Source organism: Raphanus sativus, chromosome 5, assembly GCF_000801105.2.
Source record: "Raphanus sativus cultivar WK10039 chromosome 5, ASM80110v3, whole genome shotgun sequence".
In the NCBI taxonomy this organism is placed as follows: Eukaryota; Viridiplantae; Streptophyta; class Magnoliopsida; order Brassicales; family Brassicaceae; genus Raphanus; species Raphanus sativus.
Window position 1 is genome coordinate 30,650,600 of NC_079515.1, and position 19,642 is coordinate 30,670,241.

The 19,642-nt window shown below is 31.7% G+C and overlaps 1 protein-coding gene across 1 annotated transcript; it reads right to left on the bottom strand.

Moving 5' to 3' along the window:
- Positions 1 to 350: 350 nt before the first annotated feature.
- On the bottom strand, positions 351 to 5,658 carry LOC108859259 (protein NRT1/ PTR FAMILY 6.3). Its single transcript, XM_056986490.1, has 5 exons — positions 5,388 to 5,658; positions 5,017 to 5,194; positions 4,871 to 4,910; positions 4,123 to 4,697; positions 351 to 1,448 (listed from the first exon to the last, which is right to left on the bottom strand). The coding sequence occupies exons 1-5, from the start codon at positions 5,497 to 5,499 to the stop codon at positions 584 to 586; spliced, it is 1,770 nt and encodes a 589-aa protein (XP_056842470.1). The 5' UTR covers positions 5,500 to 5,658; the 3' UTR covers positions 351 to 583.
- Between the last annotated feature and the right edge of the window lie 13,984 nt (positions 5,659 to 19,642).

A 19,642-nucleotide genomic window follows, 5' to 3' on the forward strand; every position in this document is an offset into this window, starting at 1 on the left:
AAACAGAAGGAATACGAGAAATCTAATTTTACATGCTGGCAAAATAATCATTGATTGTAATATTTAGTAATCTATATATATATATGTGTCTCCGTATAACACACACTGGCCGTATGTGACCCCAATAATTCTTATCCCATCGTCAGCATAATTAAAATGTATCGTATAAAATTAACTAGTGTGTAATGTAAGGGACCATAATAAATGATACTTGATCTTTTGTCACAGAGTTGAGAGTTTTAATGATATTTTTGGACTATCTCCCTAATAATTCAATAATTCATGTCACTCGACCAGTAATCACCAAATTACCAAAAAATGACTATTTGAAAGAATCAGACAACTTGAAATTCAAACAAAAAGACGTTAACTGCGTTAAATCTTATAAATTTTACACTTTCTGCTTTTATACAGAACCAAATCGGAAAACCTTAACTTTTGTCCCTTATCGGTCGGTCCATTATTTGTACTTAGAAACAAAAGGTAACTGTGAAAAAAAAAACATCATAAAATAAAATATAACACAAAATTCATAATCAAATTCAAACATATCAACATAGACACATTATTCATCTTCATTAGATCAATGACCCATTGGAATGTCTGGCTCATCTTCCAACTCAATCCCAAGGTCAGCAAGTCGCTTCTCCTTGTAGACGTACCACTTGGAGAAAACGAGGAAAACAAGGAAGTTCAAGGCAACAATTACGGCCACAAGCCAATAGAAATTGTATAGACGGCCTTTGTTGAGATCATCAGCGATCCACGGATGAGCTTTATCGGTGACTTTCTCAACGATGGTTACAAGAACCGAGCTGAAGAAAAACCCTAAAGCCAGTGTGCTCAATAATAAACCCGTACTCATTGTTTTCATACCTTTAGGACACTCTCTCAAGAAAAAATCTAGCTGTCCTGTGTAGATCAACGCCTCACCGATACCGACAATAAGGTACTGTGGGATGAGTAGAGAAAATCCTAGAGGAAGCGTTTTGACTGTTGGACCGTGGCCATGTGCCGTTCTAAGACGTTTGATCTCTACCAGAGCAGCTACGGCCATACCCATAGCTGCGAGTAAGAGACCCAAACCAATGCGTTGAAGCGGTCTCAGACCGTGGGGGTAGTTGAGTAGCTTTTTGCATAGGGGAATCGCGAGACGATCGTAGACTGCGGTGGTTAGGAGGAGGCCACCAATATAGAATACGGCCATTGCAGCTGGAGGGATCTCAAAGCTCCCAATGTGCCGGTCCATCGTTTCGGATTGTGCGACCGATAGTGTCGTTAATTGAGCATGGACGGTCCAAAAGAGGATGCATGTTGCCCAAATTGGTAACATCCGTACAATTTGTTTCACTTCCTCGACATCGGTTAGTGTTGAAAGAGTCCATTTGTTGTATACGTTTTGGTTCATTGCCATTTCCTGGTCCTTTATTGCTGCCTTGTCTAAAGAACTGTGGCATCGAAAATGATATATTAGATAACATAACAGGAAATGAGTTGTTGGATTAAAGTTAGGTCCAAATAAAACGATTTACTAGATCTCATTATTGTTACAATTAGTTATGTATTTTGTGGTTTTTTTTGTATTTTGTGTGTTCTTGTTAACATATCCTCTTTTAAAGCATCGTGTCAAGCTTTTCAAGATAACCTACCCTTCACAAGTGGCAAGAAACAAAATGCACATACATACAAAGTATTTTTAAAGTAGATGATAAATAAATTTTCCTTTTAAATAAGGAAATGTATAAATGGTAAAAGATTTTTTTTTTTTTTGAAGAAAAGGCTTAATGGTAAAAGATTTTTCTAAAATTTTCAGTAAACTTACTTAGAAATACCCTTTATAGACAAATTGAATGAAGCAAAGCGCATGCAAAGCACGTGACCATAGGATTCTGAAGCCTAAACGTGGGGTCTGGCCCGTTCGAGGTGTGTAAAGTAGTGGATGTCTTACTACACGAAACGTGATCGTTCTTGCTACAAGACAGAAATTTCTCCCACACTTGTCGTTTTCTTTTTCTTTTTCTTTATTATTCCAAAACTAGGAGAAATCCAAAAATATCTAGAGATGGTAAAAAGATTCTTCATAAATTGTATAGTATTAAAAGTAATTTTGATTCCTCTGGATTCCTGTGTGTTTACGTAGGCAAGCATAGGGATTGATGAATAAAAGATACTGTACTTGGATGGCAGAAAAGAAAAGAAAAAGATACTGTACTTCGGGGGAAGAATCACGAGTCACGTATATATGTATATATGTGCATGTATTTAAGCTTTAAAGCAACATAATCTATTGAAAACAATAATTATATACTGATAAATAAAAATTAATTTAACATGATATTACCACAACTTGTTGCTAAAGCTACTCTCCTTTTGTAGTGACCAAATAATTCAACAGAGGTGTGAAATTTTCTAAGATTTTCCATTTGCATGTAAATAGTAAAGATGGAGAATACTGCCCCACTTGCATATCCCTGTACTTAACTTTACCTGCTATCTAACGTAGGTAGACACACATATACTACTATAAGGAAAAATCCCCAAATATTGTAATTAGCTGTAAAACATATGTCATGGACCAGTTTCGTTGTCTGGTCGAGTTCTAATATTATTATGATGATGTTTATTTCCCCATAAAAAAAAACAATACTCCTATATTCAAGCCCTTTTAACTGATTCTACTGCCAAGTAGGCATATAATGAAAATATGTGTGGTCCCCCTTAAATTAAAAGACGTGAGCTTTTCGAGTTATTTTCTACCTACAGAGCCCCACTTTTAATTTCACGCTAGAGCTGGACCCGTCCGACCAGGTGGAGTTTTTTTAATTACGTAATATAATTAAATATCTTTTACACCATTATATAATTTATAAACATTATAATAAAAATGATAACAAAAATACATCACATAATATAATTATAAACTATAGTTTGATCCACGTGAATGGTTTTGGTTTTAATTTTTTGTGTTGTAATTTTGTGTATTCTACAATATGATATACTATAACATTAACTCAATTAAAAATCATACATTTTACTATGACTGTTCTTTTGAAAAATATACATTACGTTTGATTTCTGTAAAACGATATATGTATTATTCATTATGTCCAAAATCCAACATATATAATATATGATAAAAATTTGAAATTAAAGAATGAACACTATAATAATTTAATTAATCTCTAATTACTTGTGGGCTTTTTTCTTTTATGATATGTGAACCCGTGCACACGGCACACCTATTAACTATATTTGCAAAGCATATCACGATTGCTTTAATATTTAGAATATTCTGTTTATTTTGTGTTGGGTTAAAACCTACAAAACAGGAAAGATTAAAAAACTTCAGTTGTTTTACGGAATATTGTGCTCATTGTTTATTCGTTATGATTTGAATATCATATATATAGTTGTTTGTTCCCCAATTCAAGGAAAATAAAATATTTTATAAATAAATTAGCTAATTTTAGAATTATTAGTAACTCAGTTGACAAAAAAGTTTGGTTATATTTATAATTGATTTTTGTGTGTGATTAAAATTTTTTATGAGAAATGAGTTGTATTACTCATAAAATTTTATAACTTGGCGTTTGGTGCATGTTAAATCAGCCAAGGGTGATGATTAATATAGGAGTAGTAGACAACCTTTTTATTGAGAAGATGAAAATAAATATAATATAATTTCTTGTGGGGCAGATTAAAGGAAAGTTATATGACGGTATAACTTTGACATAGGAAGGTTATACTACGTATAATATTGTTAAGAAAATCTTGAGTAGTTATAATTATTTTAGGAAGTGATTTAATACTCGAAGAAAACAATAATTATTTAATTATTTCAGTGGCATAAGATTGTAAATGAGTTAAAATTTTAAGGATTAATTTTCATTTGTACTTCAATTTTAATAGGATAGATTACTCAAGTCTATACTATTGCGTTCAGTTAACCCCATCTCAATTATTTAAGTAACCTTTTTAACAAAATATAGAATTTGTCAAATTTGAATATTAAAAAAAAAATTAATCTTTAGGAATCTTAGGTCGGGTTTGTTTCTTATAGTACTCTGTTTAAAATTTAATGAGAAGAATAGGGTTTAATATATCAGATGATAGAAATCGTACCGGAATTGATTGGTATGCGGCAACTTTTGTTTACTCTTCATCGAACCTTCAGCCGCGATAACATCGTCCAAGTCATATAGAAACGACGGGTCCGATGGCAACTCAAGCCGCCTATTCCTCCACGCCGCCACAAGAACCGTCGCAACTTGCGTCATTGGGCTACCGATCAACTTCTTGAAACGGTAGCGATTAGTGCCAGCCAAGAAAATGCTTAGTGCAAGCACGATTGCCAACGCGCAAATTCCATAGCCCCATTTACGTCCAACATCATCTTGTATGTAGACAAGGACCGTTACGGCCAAAAGAGAGCCAACGTTGATACAAAAAAAGAAGCGGTTGAAGAAATATGTCATTTGTGACCGTTCTTTCGGCTCGGTCTCATCGAATTGGTCTGAACCAAAACCGGAGACGCTTGCTTTCACTCCTCCGGTTCCTAAGGCCGTAAGGTATAAGGCTAAGTATAGGACTGTCAGTTGTATTCCACTCGCTTGTACACAATGAGATGATGTTGTTGGATCGCATCTTGGTGGTCTCAGTCCCGGTATGATAGTTGAGAGGGTTAAGATCGAAACACCCTAATAGTCAAAGTCATCACATAAAAAATTAAATTTCTGCCAAAACTAGAAGAAAATAAAGACTTGTGTCGTTTATTATTTTGATCGATTATCAAACTAGTCAATATATACAATTTCTTGACTTTCTTGGCTATATTTTTTGGCAAGGCGAAAGGGACTTGTAAGGTCCTTACCGTGGCTTGGATTGCGGCGAATATAGCAATCGTTAGGTACCTATATGAAACAAAATTAATTATTTTCAGTCCAAAATTACCTCAATCAACTTGAGCTAAAACGAAAAGATAAAACCTAACGATTTTATTTAAATTAATACACAAACCTTCCGAGAAAGGTGTCCGCTATGAAGCCACCGAGGAGACAGAGCATGAACGAAGTTCCGAGGAAGTTGGTGACGGTGTTAGCGGCCGCTGCATTGCCTAAATGCATAGTTCCCGTCAAATACGTCACCAGATTAACGCCGATACCTAACGTTGTCAGCCTCTCCACCGCCTCAATACCTAAATAATTATTAGCAAGAAGTCAGATAGATCTATGAAGAAATAAAATGATAACAACAAGAAAAGAACTCTAACCCATTTAGAACAAACATATAACGTACTACACGGCCATAAATGTTCATTTTTTGTCTTCTGCATATATATCGTTGGCAGATTTTTCTTTACAACTTTTATTGTATGTGATGATACTTACAGAGAATCATGGCGGCGCTGGCCCATCCACCGGTCTTAGAGCGAACGGCGGGGCGGCCTTGGAAATCCCAAGCATCCAGAAGAGTTTGAGATTTAGTTTCAGGTAGAGACATATCTTGGAGATCGATGGAAGATTTTTTTCTCGAAAAACTTCTTAGAACTTCTGTTCTTACGGGGACAATGGTTCAGTTACAAGCAAAGAGAAAGGCTGTTTTGTTTTAGAGCTTTTGGTTTCTTTTGTGATATCAAAGGTGTTCGTCTTTGGACTCTTGATACCTCTATTTATACTGGGAAACTTCCCGAGTTATAATTTTTATTTATTTAGAGTTTTATACACAAAATTAAATAAAAAATGACACATGTGTGACTCTGATGAGTGTTGTTTGATTGGGGAGAGAATTATCATATAAAAATAGCAAATAGGTAGAAAAAGAAAACTGAGAGAGCAAAGCAAAATATTACCACTTCCTCTGACTCTGGAACTGCTATGAACTTCTTTAGTTAAAAGTCATTTTGTCACTGACTCAATGGCATCGGGCGCATCAATTTTACTCACCATCATGAGCAATTATTATGTCACTGACAAAATGGGGGAAATAAATATGTAAAAACAAAAACAAAAAAGCATTATTCGAGTATTATTTATTTTCATAAAATATATTTATATCTTTTACCAATTTTTTTTTTAATTTTACGGCCGAGCTATGAATAATAATTCAAAATAATTGGTTGAGGCGTTACAAATGCATGTTTATTAATATTTTTTCATTATTCTTGATTTGCATTATTGTACTTTTGTTTTTAGTTTGCTAAATATCTAGCTCTTGTAGGTCCATTTTGTTGTTCCAGAGCACATAAACAAAAAATAAAATTAGATAATGCTAGATTTTTTTTTGTTTCCTCCTTTGAAAATTGTAATATAGTATGATTTTATTTTATTTTATTTTTCTCTAAAAGAACGAGTGTAGAGTTTACAAAAGAGAAAACCTAGTTGGTATATATTATTTATTATGCATCCTGGTGGCATATGAATACTATTTTGTTTTAATATCTATATACTGATTTTATATTCCTCAATTGAGATTTATGTGCATAATTTCACTTTCACATGTAAACAAACGATTCTAACCCAAAGTAAACAAAAATTGACATGCAAAGAACTTTCAGAAATTTAAGCAAAAAACAAAAAAAAAATGAAACTTTCAGAATACTTATATTTTCAAATTATACTTTTATCAAATAGTACTTGAGAATTCTATTAAATCATATGAAAATCTGCAAAATCATCATATCGGAAGTCAATAAAAGTAACTTAGGTATTTGATACAACTTTGACACCGAAGATTTGTATAATTGGTATGATTACATTAATAAACCAACTTTTTTCTTTTCTGTTAATGGAAAATTATAGCTTGAGATTTAATGGCTCAAAATGTATGCTTCTTAAACGCCACTAAAATGAGTCCTGCTGCAATATAAATAATATTGGATTTTTAATTATCAACTTTAAAGTGAAATAAATTAATGCGAAGTGTCTTATAAAGTTATAAGCCTTGCAGCTTGTTTATTTGTTATTTTGTTTAGGAGCCTTGCAACTCCAATGGTACTCTTTCTCTCTTGAGAAAATAAGAGCTTAAAAAACAGCACGATTTAGAACCAATACAGGAATAAGATAATTAACTCATCTCAAAATTGTTAAGAGAAAGTAAGTTAACTGGTTTTATTGATCAGACTCCAAGCAGAGCCGGCCTTGGAGGGAAGCTGATGAAGCTTGTGCTTCCGGCCGTAAAATATTATCATCTTAAACGGCCACATTTGTACAGAAAGTTCCTTGTATCCTAATGGTTTGGTGCAGTATTGTAAGAGTTCGAGGTAGTTGGTTCGAGTTCCTCCAGCCATATTTTTTAAATTGGCTTCTAGCCCAATATTTACAAGGACCGGCTCTGACTCCAAGTCTATGTAAAATATCCAATACAATTTTTTTAAACACTCCAAGGAAAAGTAAGAAACTATGTTACAAAGAAGAACTAAACATACATTAGTCTATCTTAGCTTCTAAAACTAATAAAATGAATTTTTAAACTTTATTATAAAATTCAGACGAATTTATTATAGATTTTTGTCATGAATTATATCTTCTCAATCTCCAAATTACCCATAAGCGGGTCGATAAATTTTCAGAACCCATAAACAAGCACCTTTTTAGCGTTCATATTTCTGTATATGTAAATATCCCCAACAGTTCATTAGTTTGTACACATCCAAAGATTGCGGAACAGCGAAAAAGGTGACAAGTGACAATGAAGAGTCCCATCCAAAAAGGAGAAGAGAACGAGTGGCGCACCCAAATTTATTATTTTCTATTGAATTAAATTGATAAATACTCCCTCCGTTTCAAAATACATGATGTTTTAGAAAGTTTTTGATGTTTCAAAATAGTTGATGTTTTGATATTTTTATATTATTCTTAGTTTATAGAAAACTATGTGACCAATAATGTTTAATACTTATTTTAAAGGATTGGCTGAATTAGTTTTGATTTATATTTTTAATGTTACTTTTTAGGAAATAGTGTTTACCTTAATTATTGTGCATACAACCAAAACATCAAATATATTGAAACAGAGGGAGAGGGAGTATATGATATACAAAAGAAAAATAAAGAAATTAACAAAAAGTATATTATATGATAATCTTAAATTTAAAATGGAAAATAAAGATGTAAATGGATGGATCATAATTTTTGGGCGGAGCTGCCTTAGCTTATAGGTAGTATAAATGTATATCTCAGGCAGGTCCCAGTTTTTTCTTTTTCTGGGGCACGTGAGAGTTGTGGGACAGCCAGAGATTCTCCCACAGCGCTGACTCGGTCATTTCAAGAGGATGAATCCATATTAATATTAGCACGAAATGTTCCAAAAAAATATATTAGCGCGAACACCCAAAAATAATTAAACGAACAACTATATAGTACTTATGTAAGCAAAACACTATTTATTTATTTACTATTATTAAAAATGAAGAATTATAATTTATATAACATTCGTATAATTCAGTCAGTACTCAGAAGTGGGATGAATGTTTTTTAAAAAATTTCAAAACTAATTAACCAGCAAAAAGGCATGATATTTGTTAAAGCATAAAATCATTATTCTTCCTAAAAATCTCATGTGGAAGAGAAAACTCAACTTCTGCTCCAAATGAGCCGTTGTTAACCAAGTGACTTTTCAAAGCTGAATACATGATTTGAATTCTGAAGTGATTGATAATTTGCTACCAACACTTTTGCAGTAACAGTGCAACCTCGAGGCGAAGTTAACCAAGGTACATAATTGAGTTAGCACAATATTGTCTTAACTGGATAGATAATTTAAATAAAGCTGTAGGTCTAATATGTAACATTGACAAACTTAATGCTTTAATATCAACTATATGATATTTATATTCTAGCAGGTTACGAATGAAGAAAAAATCAGATTCAATTTTATAAACGGATTGATTGAATCACGAAGCAGAAGAGTATCGAATTAAATATTTGGGTATGAATCCTTCGGAGGATCCCAAAGGCCATGGTTGACTAAACATCGGAATGACAACTTGCTCAATAATAGAATGTTAAACAAAATTGTGAATATATATGTTTTGAAATTGGTTTCTTCTTATTATAAGAGAGGATTATGTTAAAATTATCGTCTCGGGCGTCTTGGATTGATGATTTCATCATTATGAAATTAGTAAACAACGTGTTTAGGAGAAATATGTGACTCATTTGGATGGTATGGAGGACACCCACTTGTCACAAAATGGTGAATCAATAACTATATTTTTCTGTCTGACGTCACATTTCAGTTTGGTTTTTTTTGAATTATACAGAGGTATCATGGCCCCACAGAAATAGTCCAGACTAGTCACGTGTTGAACATGTCGGTCTTCTATCCCTGCCGATGCCAAAATGTTAATTCTCCAGTGACCGGGTTTCGAACCCAGATGGCGGTACTCACAGCTGTTTGGTTTTAATTTATAGATAAATCATAACATTTTGTTTTCGCTAAGTATGATTTGTAATTTTTAACCAACAGCCTCCCCCTCCCCCGGTTAAATCATTGTAGGCACTTGCATATACAAACGAATCTCATAATTTCAAGGGGCAGTTATGAAAGTGATTTTAACCGAGTTTGCTAAAGGATTATAAGCGATTCTACATTTCAGATATACTGCATACTGGTTTTGATTTTTTTGACAAGGTCATAAAGTTGTAACAAACTATTACAATGAGCAGTAACGGTGTGCCTTTTCAAATCACAAGCAAAATGACATTAGTATCTGTATGATCGCTTCTGCGAGATTTTGTTTTTAAAAAGAGCATAATTTCTTACTGAATGACCTACAATTCTGTTTACACTTGAGATTTATTTTGATTGCGAACTGGATTGATGCAAAATTAAGATAAATTGAGGAGTCAATAAACATCGTTTTATGAAATATAATCATGCGTCATATACTCATATTGGAACGCGAAGCTCTCAGTAACAAAACACGATTTATCTATTTAAATTAATCACATTTAGAAGTATCGAGCTCATTTGTGATTTTCAGATAACAAGATAGTACCAGCTTCGAACTCAAATTTAACAATATTAAAACGATACTCACCCAGTTAAATGAGCCGTAGTTGAGTTATTCAATAACCTAGGTGTCTCTAGTCGGACTCAATATTTAAAGCGAAGAAAGTAAAAGAAACAACTGTTAACTAGATGATGACGAATGGGCGGCACAAGCTCTCTTCTCTCATCATAATAAAAGTCAAATCCTAAATAACAAAAAATTGAAATAATGTTTTTTGACTTTGTGGGACAAAACTATATTACCACGCATTATTACGAGACCATGTACTTCATGTTTGAATGCATCTATGAGAACTAGATATGGATTACCATTACTAATGGTATATGTATACAAAAAGAAGGTTATACCAACTAATACGCTCCATGACCCGATGGGTTACTGAGAAATGAGAACGTGTAACGATTGCTTAAGGTGTAAGAAGTGACGTAGGATTAATAAGTTTGTTGTGTTTCTGTCTACTCCACAAAATTTATGCTACATGATATCAGTTTACATGTTTCATATTCGAATATTGCAACTGTTTGGAACCTAACGAATATTGCAACTGTTTGTTTCTTTCTACTCCACAAAGTTTATGCTACATGATATCAGTTTACATGTTTCATATTCGAATATTGCAACTGTTTGGAACCTAACGAACACACATGAAAATGTTCTTTGAAAGCCGACTCATTGAAATTACGTTTATATATATATATATATTTGCATATTAGTTTAAAAATGAATGAAGGAAAGATAAAGAAAGATTTAAATTACAAAAAAAAAGATAAAGAAAGATTACGAATAGATAATGTGAAGAGAGGAATCGAAAGTGAAAGATGCCTTACATCACTGCAAAAGGAAATAAAATTAAAAGTACGTCGGACTTTTGGAAACGAACCAAACACTTTATTATTATGGTCTTTTTGATGCTCTCAAAAGACAACTGTTTTTAATTATATCTGATTTTAATTAGGCAAAGACAATTTAATTGGGGCCGTTTGTATAAACGTTTACAATACCCTTAAACGAAAAAAACATGTTCGTCAACTGTTTTTGGAAATTAAATCTCGATCGAGTAATAGACAATATATACACAAGATTTCTAATACTTCTGCAACATTTCAGTATAATTTTTAGCAAAAAAAAAACCAGTATAATTATTTAATTCAGCTTTTTGCATTATTTTCATGATTTACCATCTCACATGTTATAGCAGTTTAAAATGTACTATTGTGTTATTCCCCTATATTTAGTAAAACGTGTTGTTTGGACATAGTTTGTATGGAATTAAATCGTTTTCCAACATAAATTAATATGCGACTGGCTATATATACATAGCTTAAACGGTAAGTCATTAGCTAAATAAGGGAAAATATGAATTGAGTATTATATACAATGAAACTTCTATAAATTAATAATGTTGAAACTACACCAAAACTATATTTTTTATTAATTTATAAAAATTATTAATTTATCGATATATTAATTGAACAAAAAATTCAATTTGGAACTACAAAATTATATTATTTTATAAAAAAATTAGTATATATTAATTTATAGAATACTAATTTAAAAATGTTATATTGTATATAAAAACCTTGAACAATACTTTCTTAAAACAAAATCACACTACGATATCAAATATAAGATGAAATACTATAGATATATGTCAATACAATCCTAAGTGTTCATGATACAAAAAAATACAAAAATGCTTGTAGTTAAGTGATTTCAATTCAAGAAGTAAGCAAAATAACTTAAAACTTTCAATCAATAAGAGCAAATAGGACTCATGAATATATGAATTTGATTTCAAGCGACTAAGATCCAATATAGAGTGACAATCTATCAATCAAAAATTTTCTAGTCTTGAGACTCTTGAAATAGTCCTAAACGAATTTTTTGTCAAGATAAATGCTCATTTACTTTCATTAATCAAACATCAAACATTTTTGGTTCAATTTACTTAAGCAATCGTTAATAACAAGTGTATTAACTATCTAAGTTTCCCTCACAACAAATGTATGTGGTTAAGTAAGTTAAGGCTTCAGACGTTTCATCATACACCTTCCGGATGTGAAATGTCTAAAGATCTAAATTAGACTGGCCAACACTAATCTAACATTAAGAACAGTGGATAAGCAATGAAACATAGAGATCTAACATTAAGTAAGCAAATAGGACTCATGAATATAGGGATTTGATTTCAAGTGACTTAGATCCAATCTAGAGTGGCAATCTATCAATCAAAAATTTTCTTAAGTCTAGACACAATCCTAAACGAGTTATTTGTCAAGATAAATGCTCATTTACTTTCATTAATCAAACATCAAATGTTTTTGGTTCAATTTACTTAAGAAATCATTAATAACAAGTGTACTAACTATCTAAGTTTCCCTAACAACAAATGTCTTTGGTTAAGTAAGTTAAGACCGAGATGAACTTGGTTCAGACGTTTCATCAAACACTTTCAGGATGTGAAATGTCTAAAGATCTAAATTAGAGTGGCCAACACTAATCTAACATTAAGAACAGTGGATAAGTAATAAAACATAGAGATCTAACACTAAACACCCTAAATCTTCATTTAATCACCTTAATCATCATAACCCATTAATCTAAAAAGAATCTACTCACTAATCACCATGTTTAACCTTAAACCCATGATAGATTCAAAATTAATCATGATATGAAGATAAAATAAATTTAGATTTAATCAAGAAAGAAAGATTTAAATGATAAAGATTCAAACTTTCACCAAAGTTGCAAAGAAATTTGTGAGAAAACAAAATTAGTACCAACATTTAGATCTAAAATTTATTTATAGGACTTTTAAAATCGATTGAGCTAACGTATCTGAAAAATCTCATAAAAGATATGAAAATTCAACCAATGAAGTGTAGGAGCGGGTTGTCTCGATCGCTCCACAAACCCGCTCTTGAACTCGCTCCAACCACAGCGGCCTTCTTGACTCGCTGCACCTACCCGCTCTGGTACTTCAGCCTCAAGTCAGCTTCAAGACGATTTCATGTGGAGAGTGATAGCAGTCAGTGCTAGGCAGCTCCAAGAGGTCGCTCTATGACTCGTCTTATGTATACCAGTTGCTCGGAGATGCTGTGCAATGACCGCTCTGATAATTCATGTCTTGTGACCTAGTGTAGTGTCCTGTCTCCAGCGAATTCAAGACCTCGCGACCATCACCCGCTCTCAAGCACGCTCTATGCGCAGCGAGGTAGATAATAACAAGGACTCGATCCCATACTCGTGTAATGTGCAACGCCTTTGATATCTCGCTCCGACATGACCGCGCTATAAATTGGCTTCGACGATCTTGGACGATCATATCTTGCATAACACAGCTTTGCATGGTTGCAACATGACCCCGCTCTAAAGCTCGCCTCATGCACAGCGAGGTACATGACCCGCTGTAGGCTTCCACTCTGACACTTCCCATATAATCAACTCAGTCAATGACCATTCTTGACTCCTTTTTGATTTGAAATGGCTCCAAACTCCTTAGAAAGTTTCTTAAGGATACTCCATTATCTAACAGAGACATATACATGGAATTGCAACCTAATGATTCCTACATGCTAATTTAAATGATGAAATGCATGTTAAGTGAATGCTTAATTTAGTGAAAATCACAATATATCACCTATAATATTAATTGTCCGGGACCTTGTGGTTGGTGGCGGATTTAAGATCTCAATACGTGAAATTAAGTCATATTGTTTTGGCATCTATATATATATATATTCTTTCTTGAATATTCAGCAAAAGTTTATTTATGCAATGCACCTTCTTTCCATTTGAAACCAGAGAAGGTGTGTTGATTATTAGATTAGCTTTAAGAAGTACGAACATGTTAACTAAAGTTAGTATTGTTTATTAATGTCGACATGGTCACACTAAAGGATATAAGTTGGCAATACCGTTTGGAATGGTTGACTTAATAATAGTTTTTTTAGTATTTTGACATGATAAAAGTATATGATGATGCTGATGAAACTATTTTGTTCACCAGATGTAAAATTTGAATTTCCTATTAGATAAAGAATTATCGGTCTACTTTTAATTTCCTATAATATAATGGGTGTGATTGATAAAATTGAGAGTAAACTATAGGAAACAAAAAAGTGGAATTGAGAGAAATGTAAAGAATATGGAAAGAGAAAAAAGAAGAAAATAGAGGGTAAAAATTATATATCACATGAGACCTGAGTAATATTCTCTATATATTAATAGAAAAATATTTAAAAAGATGTAACTTATAGTTTGTATTAATTAAAAAGAGTTTTGTTCAGTTGTCATTTAATTAAAATTAGAGATTGATCCGCGCAGCTGCGTGGATATTGGTTCGTTTTTATACATCAATATTATTTTTTCATAATTAATGTTATATATTTTATATGTATCATAATATAAATAATGATATTCAAAAGACCTGGACTAAATCAGGTAATAAGACTATTTTATTACAAATATCCGAACTTATTTTAGATACATTGGTTATTTAGATATTTTTAGGTTCCTATACATCAGATCGAATTCATCCAGATTCAGAATGACCCAACTCAAAATGTATACATAAATTTACATATTCAAACGAGACCTGGTTTCAAAACAAAAAAAATGATATCCGAAAGGAACAACATGTACCTAAAAGGATAGATATTGTTCATGTCTAACTCATTTTGTTTGGTTAAATAAAGTGAAATAGGAAGAGTTTTTTATTTAGTAAAATAATTATATGAAGTGAAAAATTAAGTAGCAGTAAATATAGAATTTTTTTTTATTTTGATTTAGATTCTTATTTTATTAACAAAAACATATCTTTAAATTATGTTTTGGCTGCGTAATGTTCCACATATTTAAACTAAAATAAAAATGTTTTAGTAAAACAAACTAAACCAAATTTTTAATCATATGCAAAACCTAGTTATTTAATATTTTTGATTTTATAATTGGCATAAATTTAATATTGATTAATTAATAAATAAAATATGCACTATTATTATAGTAATATAATTAATGATGTGAATTTTTGTTAAGATAATATAATTGATGAAATTTTTAAACTAAGTGAAATATGTAAATATAATTAATAGACATTGCTATTCATGTATCAAAACAAACTTTTCAAGACTACTATTCAAGTTTTCAAATAATCTCATTGTGTACTTCAACTTTAATAAGATAGATATCGAATCTTACGTGACAGTTTAAGGATGCAATTGAAAAGAACATTGGTCCAAATTGGATTAGGGATTCGATAGGGACATTATGTCCATTAACATATACGACCATCATACATTATAATGTTCACAAAAAATTTAACCGATTAATTTATAATGTTATGAACTGAATGTTAGGTTTAGTTTTTTTTTAAATTTGGTTTAATTTAGTAAACCAATTAAAATTAGTAAACCTATTTCAATCTGTAAAATGATTTTAATTTGTAAAGCAATGATTTTTCACCGATTTTACCTTTTTCATTTCTGAAATATTTTATTTATATTTTGCTTTATAAATTTTATAAACTATATTTTCTAGATTTTAAATACACAATGGTCTACATTTGAGTGGATGGTACATAATGTCCGAGAATATTTTGTTCACCATACGGGATTACAACTATATAAACTCTATTCTCTATATTAACAAAAAATATGAAACTATAAATTCAGTTCGATCACCTATAACACGAAAGTGGATAAACCACAAAAAAAAATATTTATAAATTATAAATACGAGATTACAACAATATAAACTCTATTCTATATATTGACAAAATAAATATTTAGGTAAATGTAATGTATTTGTTTCAATAGAATAAGAAAGAAATAAATACAAAATTATTATCACCAAACTTGTGTATCGAATATATATATATATGTTTGCTATACAATTATTCAGAAGTTATATATAGGAATTTAAATTGAAGACTATAAAAAGAGTTTGACAACAAGGAAAACTACCCAATTGTTTTTTGTAGTTACAAATAATTATATTATTCACAATAAATGATAATAGGGAATTTTTGTAGTTAATGCTAATTAATGTATCACATTAACCTAACTATCAATCTCTTATATATTGTCGACTGCAAGCATTCGAAAACCATTAAATTTCTAAGTATTTATTCAGTTAAGGACTTAAAGCAAAAAAAAAACAGAAAGTTATAGATTTTATTTTTTCACGGATTGATCTGTTTCAAAATATTCAGTTTATTTGGTCCATAAAAATTTTGATAATCAGCTTTGATTAATTTTGTATAATCTTAATATGGCCTACAAAAAAACCGCAACTAAAATTATCGTCAAAATTATAAATAATCCTAACCCAATTTATAATTATTTTTAAATATTGTTATTTCCACCTTATGTAAACACTTTTAGTTCCAAAAAACGATTAAAAATTTTAAGCTCAAACCGATAAGTCCATCATAAATTCAAAATAGGTTTTAGTTTACAATTACAATTACAAATGGTCTCGGCCCAATATATACATCAAAACATAATTGTATATATAAAACAAATCCGATGAGATATAAATATTTAATTTGTCAATACTACGAGTTTTTTTATTTTAATTATATAAATTTATCTTGTGGCGCATGTCTTAGATGATTATATAAAATAAAACATAATTGTATATATAAAACAAATCCGATCATATATAAATATTTAGTTTGTCAAAACTATATGTTTTTATATAAATTCATCATGAGCAAGGTGCAAATATTATGCTAGTATAAATTATGAAATGCATTTTCACTTTATAAACAGTACCTGAAGTAAATATTAAAAAAAAATTGTCCACTTGGTGGGCAGTTTTTTAGCTCAACCTAGAATAAATTTAAAAGTAGAATAAACATTTACTCTAAAAATACAATTTAGTCACACTCAATAAGGAATAAGCTATGGGTTTGAATGACAATATTTGTTTTGATATGATTTTTTGAATTTTGTTTCTTAATTTCTAAAATTTCATATGATTGAAACTACAAAAAAAGTGAAAGTTTTTTTGGTCCGGTGGTTTGACTAAGTGTCCATTAATCCTTCTACACCAAGAAGTTTGGGTTTCGAATCCCAACAAAAACGAAATTTTGCGAATTATTGGAGAGATGGCTTACAAGAGATTCTACAATATGGCACAAGGAGTACTGTCAGACGTGGATCCGATAGGGCGGTTCAAATGATGCAGTCAGACGTGAATCCTCATAAGACAAGTAGAATTGTCGGCTATAAAATCGTCTGTAATTTTCTCATAGTTTGTAAATAGCATAATTATCTAGTGTAAAAAAGAAACTACAAAAAAAATTGTATAAAAAACATCTCTTATAAAATAAAATAAAAAGACGTGAATATTTCATTTGTAGAAATATGAGATATGTACAAAACGCCGATATGGATTTTGATTGGTGAACCTTTCCCACCCAACCTGGTTTTCAAGACAACTATTTTTTCTAGAAACTTAATTGGTAATACAATGAAAAAAGAAAAGAAAAAGAAAACCAGAAACGATTCTTCATTTACAAACATTCATGGCATTGTTCCAGTTACAAAAGGTAATGTTATGTCCCGTTCTCTTATCAATATTTTCTAATATATTCGGTAAACACACTACAAGAAATATGTCCATTGTTAGCGCGGATTTTATGCTATGTTAGGGGTTTGATAGCATTTTACCAAATGCTATGTATACGGCAGCAATCATAGGTATCCCCCCTAAGATAGCGTTTCTCTGTGATGCTACGAAATGTTGATTTACAATAGCACTAACTGGGTGATGTTATTAACTAATATATGGCACGTTTATTTTCTGTTACAAATCAATTACGATACATATTTCGTGCAATGGTAGAGACTTCTACAATAGCAAAAGCTTATTCTGGTAATTGCAGTTATTAAGTGCTATACAAAAGGGTGTAATAGCTTCGAAATATATCATGATAATTTAAATTATATGTAATTTGGAATGCTATGATTTGTAATGACAACAGTTTTTTTTTAGCTATTGTTTTTGTGTATAAGAGCTATGATTTGGAATGCTATGATTTGTAATGCTATAATTTGTTTCACCAAAACAGAAATTCAAATCCAAACAAATCCATTCATAAAATAAGTTCCAACTACAGAAGTCATTACACATAAGTGTTACTGATGCCGTTTGAAAACTGATACCAAAGTCATAAGAAATAATATATATCATACATGGAGTTCATTAGTCTAGCTTAAAACTAGCTAATCTGGACTTAAGTTCTTCATTCCCCCTGCTCCCTGAGATGAGATAAACTCTGATCATCAACAAAGCAATTACATATGCAGAGTTATAACAAAAAATAAAACACTTACAACAGCTTAAAAGATGACCAATTTATCAATTGGCCAAGCAATTGATGAACCATGTGCATCTTTCAAACACTCAATCTCATCTGATTTCCTCCAAACTTCTGCATCATCTACGAGCACAACATCTACCCAAACTCTAGCTGCTTTCGGACCTAAGCGTACAAAGTGGACCATTTGAGCTGGGTCGGTTGAATGCACACGTCCTTCAGCAACAACTTGTTTCTTCACACCAACGTCCATCAGTTTGCATTTCTGATTCGGTTTCACAGCTTGAGATCCAAGCTTCATCTGACACTTTACAATATACATGAACACAAGTTCAAACTGAGACTATATAATCAGATGAAAGCAAAACGAGTAAAAAAAAAATTACCTGATCAGTTGGTGGAGAATCCTCAGTAGGAGAAGACGTTGTTGCACCTGATTTTGCACCTGATTTTGCACCTTTTGTAACACTTTTTCCAGCGGGTGAACCTACCGATGTATCTTTGCTACCAGTTTCTCTTCCGTGTCGTACTGATGATGAAGGGGCAGTGTTTGGAGAAGGAGAATGTTGTCTTATTGATCCTGGTGTGTTTTCAAAGACAACTTTCCGAGCAGGCCATGATATGAAAGAGTTTAAACAGTCGTCAAGGTATGCAAGATCCATCGTAGGCCTCCATAAATATGTTCCCTCGTGAAGCACAACATCCAGAAATACTTTAACAGCTTTAGGTCCGAGAGGAATGCCATTAACCAGTGCCTTTGGTTCTTGTGTCTGCCAACGCCCTTCACCGACAACTACACTATCATCAGACAAATCCAGTATCTTGCATTTGTTGAGAGAATTTGCTCTCGAACCCTGTCAAAAATATTCAGATATCAAACTCATCATAGACGAAATCTTGACCTTAATTACTATGTGAATGCAAGAGAAATAGTGATTACCAGTGGTGCAATGTCTTCTGATCCAAGGCCCATACCTAGTTCGACACATTTATTCTTCGGCCAAGCAATGATTTGACCAACAGCTTCCTTAATTGTGCACATGTTACTCGCAGGTCTCCAGAGGAATGCTTCCGGTTCAGTAGCAGTTTCAACTAAGACCTTTGCATCCTTAGGTCCTAGGCGACTGTCATTCACTATGTCATCTGGGTCAGAAGCAAGGATACGGCCCTCAGCAACGTTCCCATCTTCATCAGCCCAATCAATCAGAAGACATTTCTTTTGTGATCTCTTGTTCACACTCTGTCAAATGGTCAAGAGTTATAAATCCTAGTGTAAAATAAATTAAAAAAACCATTGATCTCAT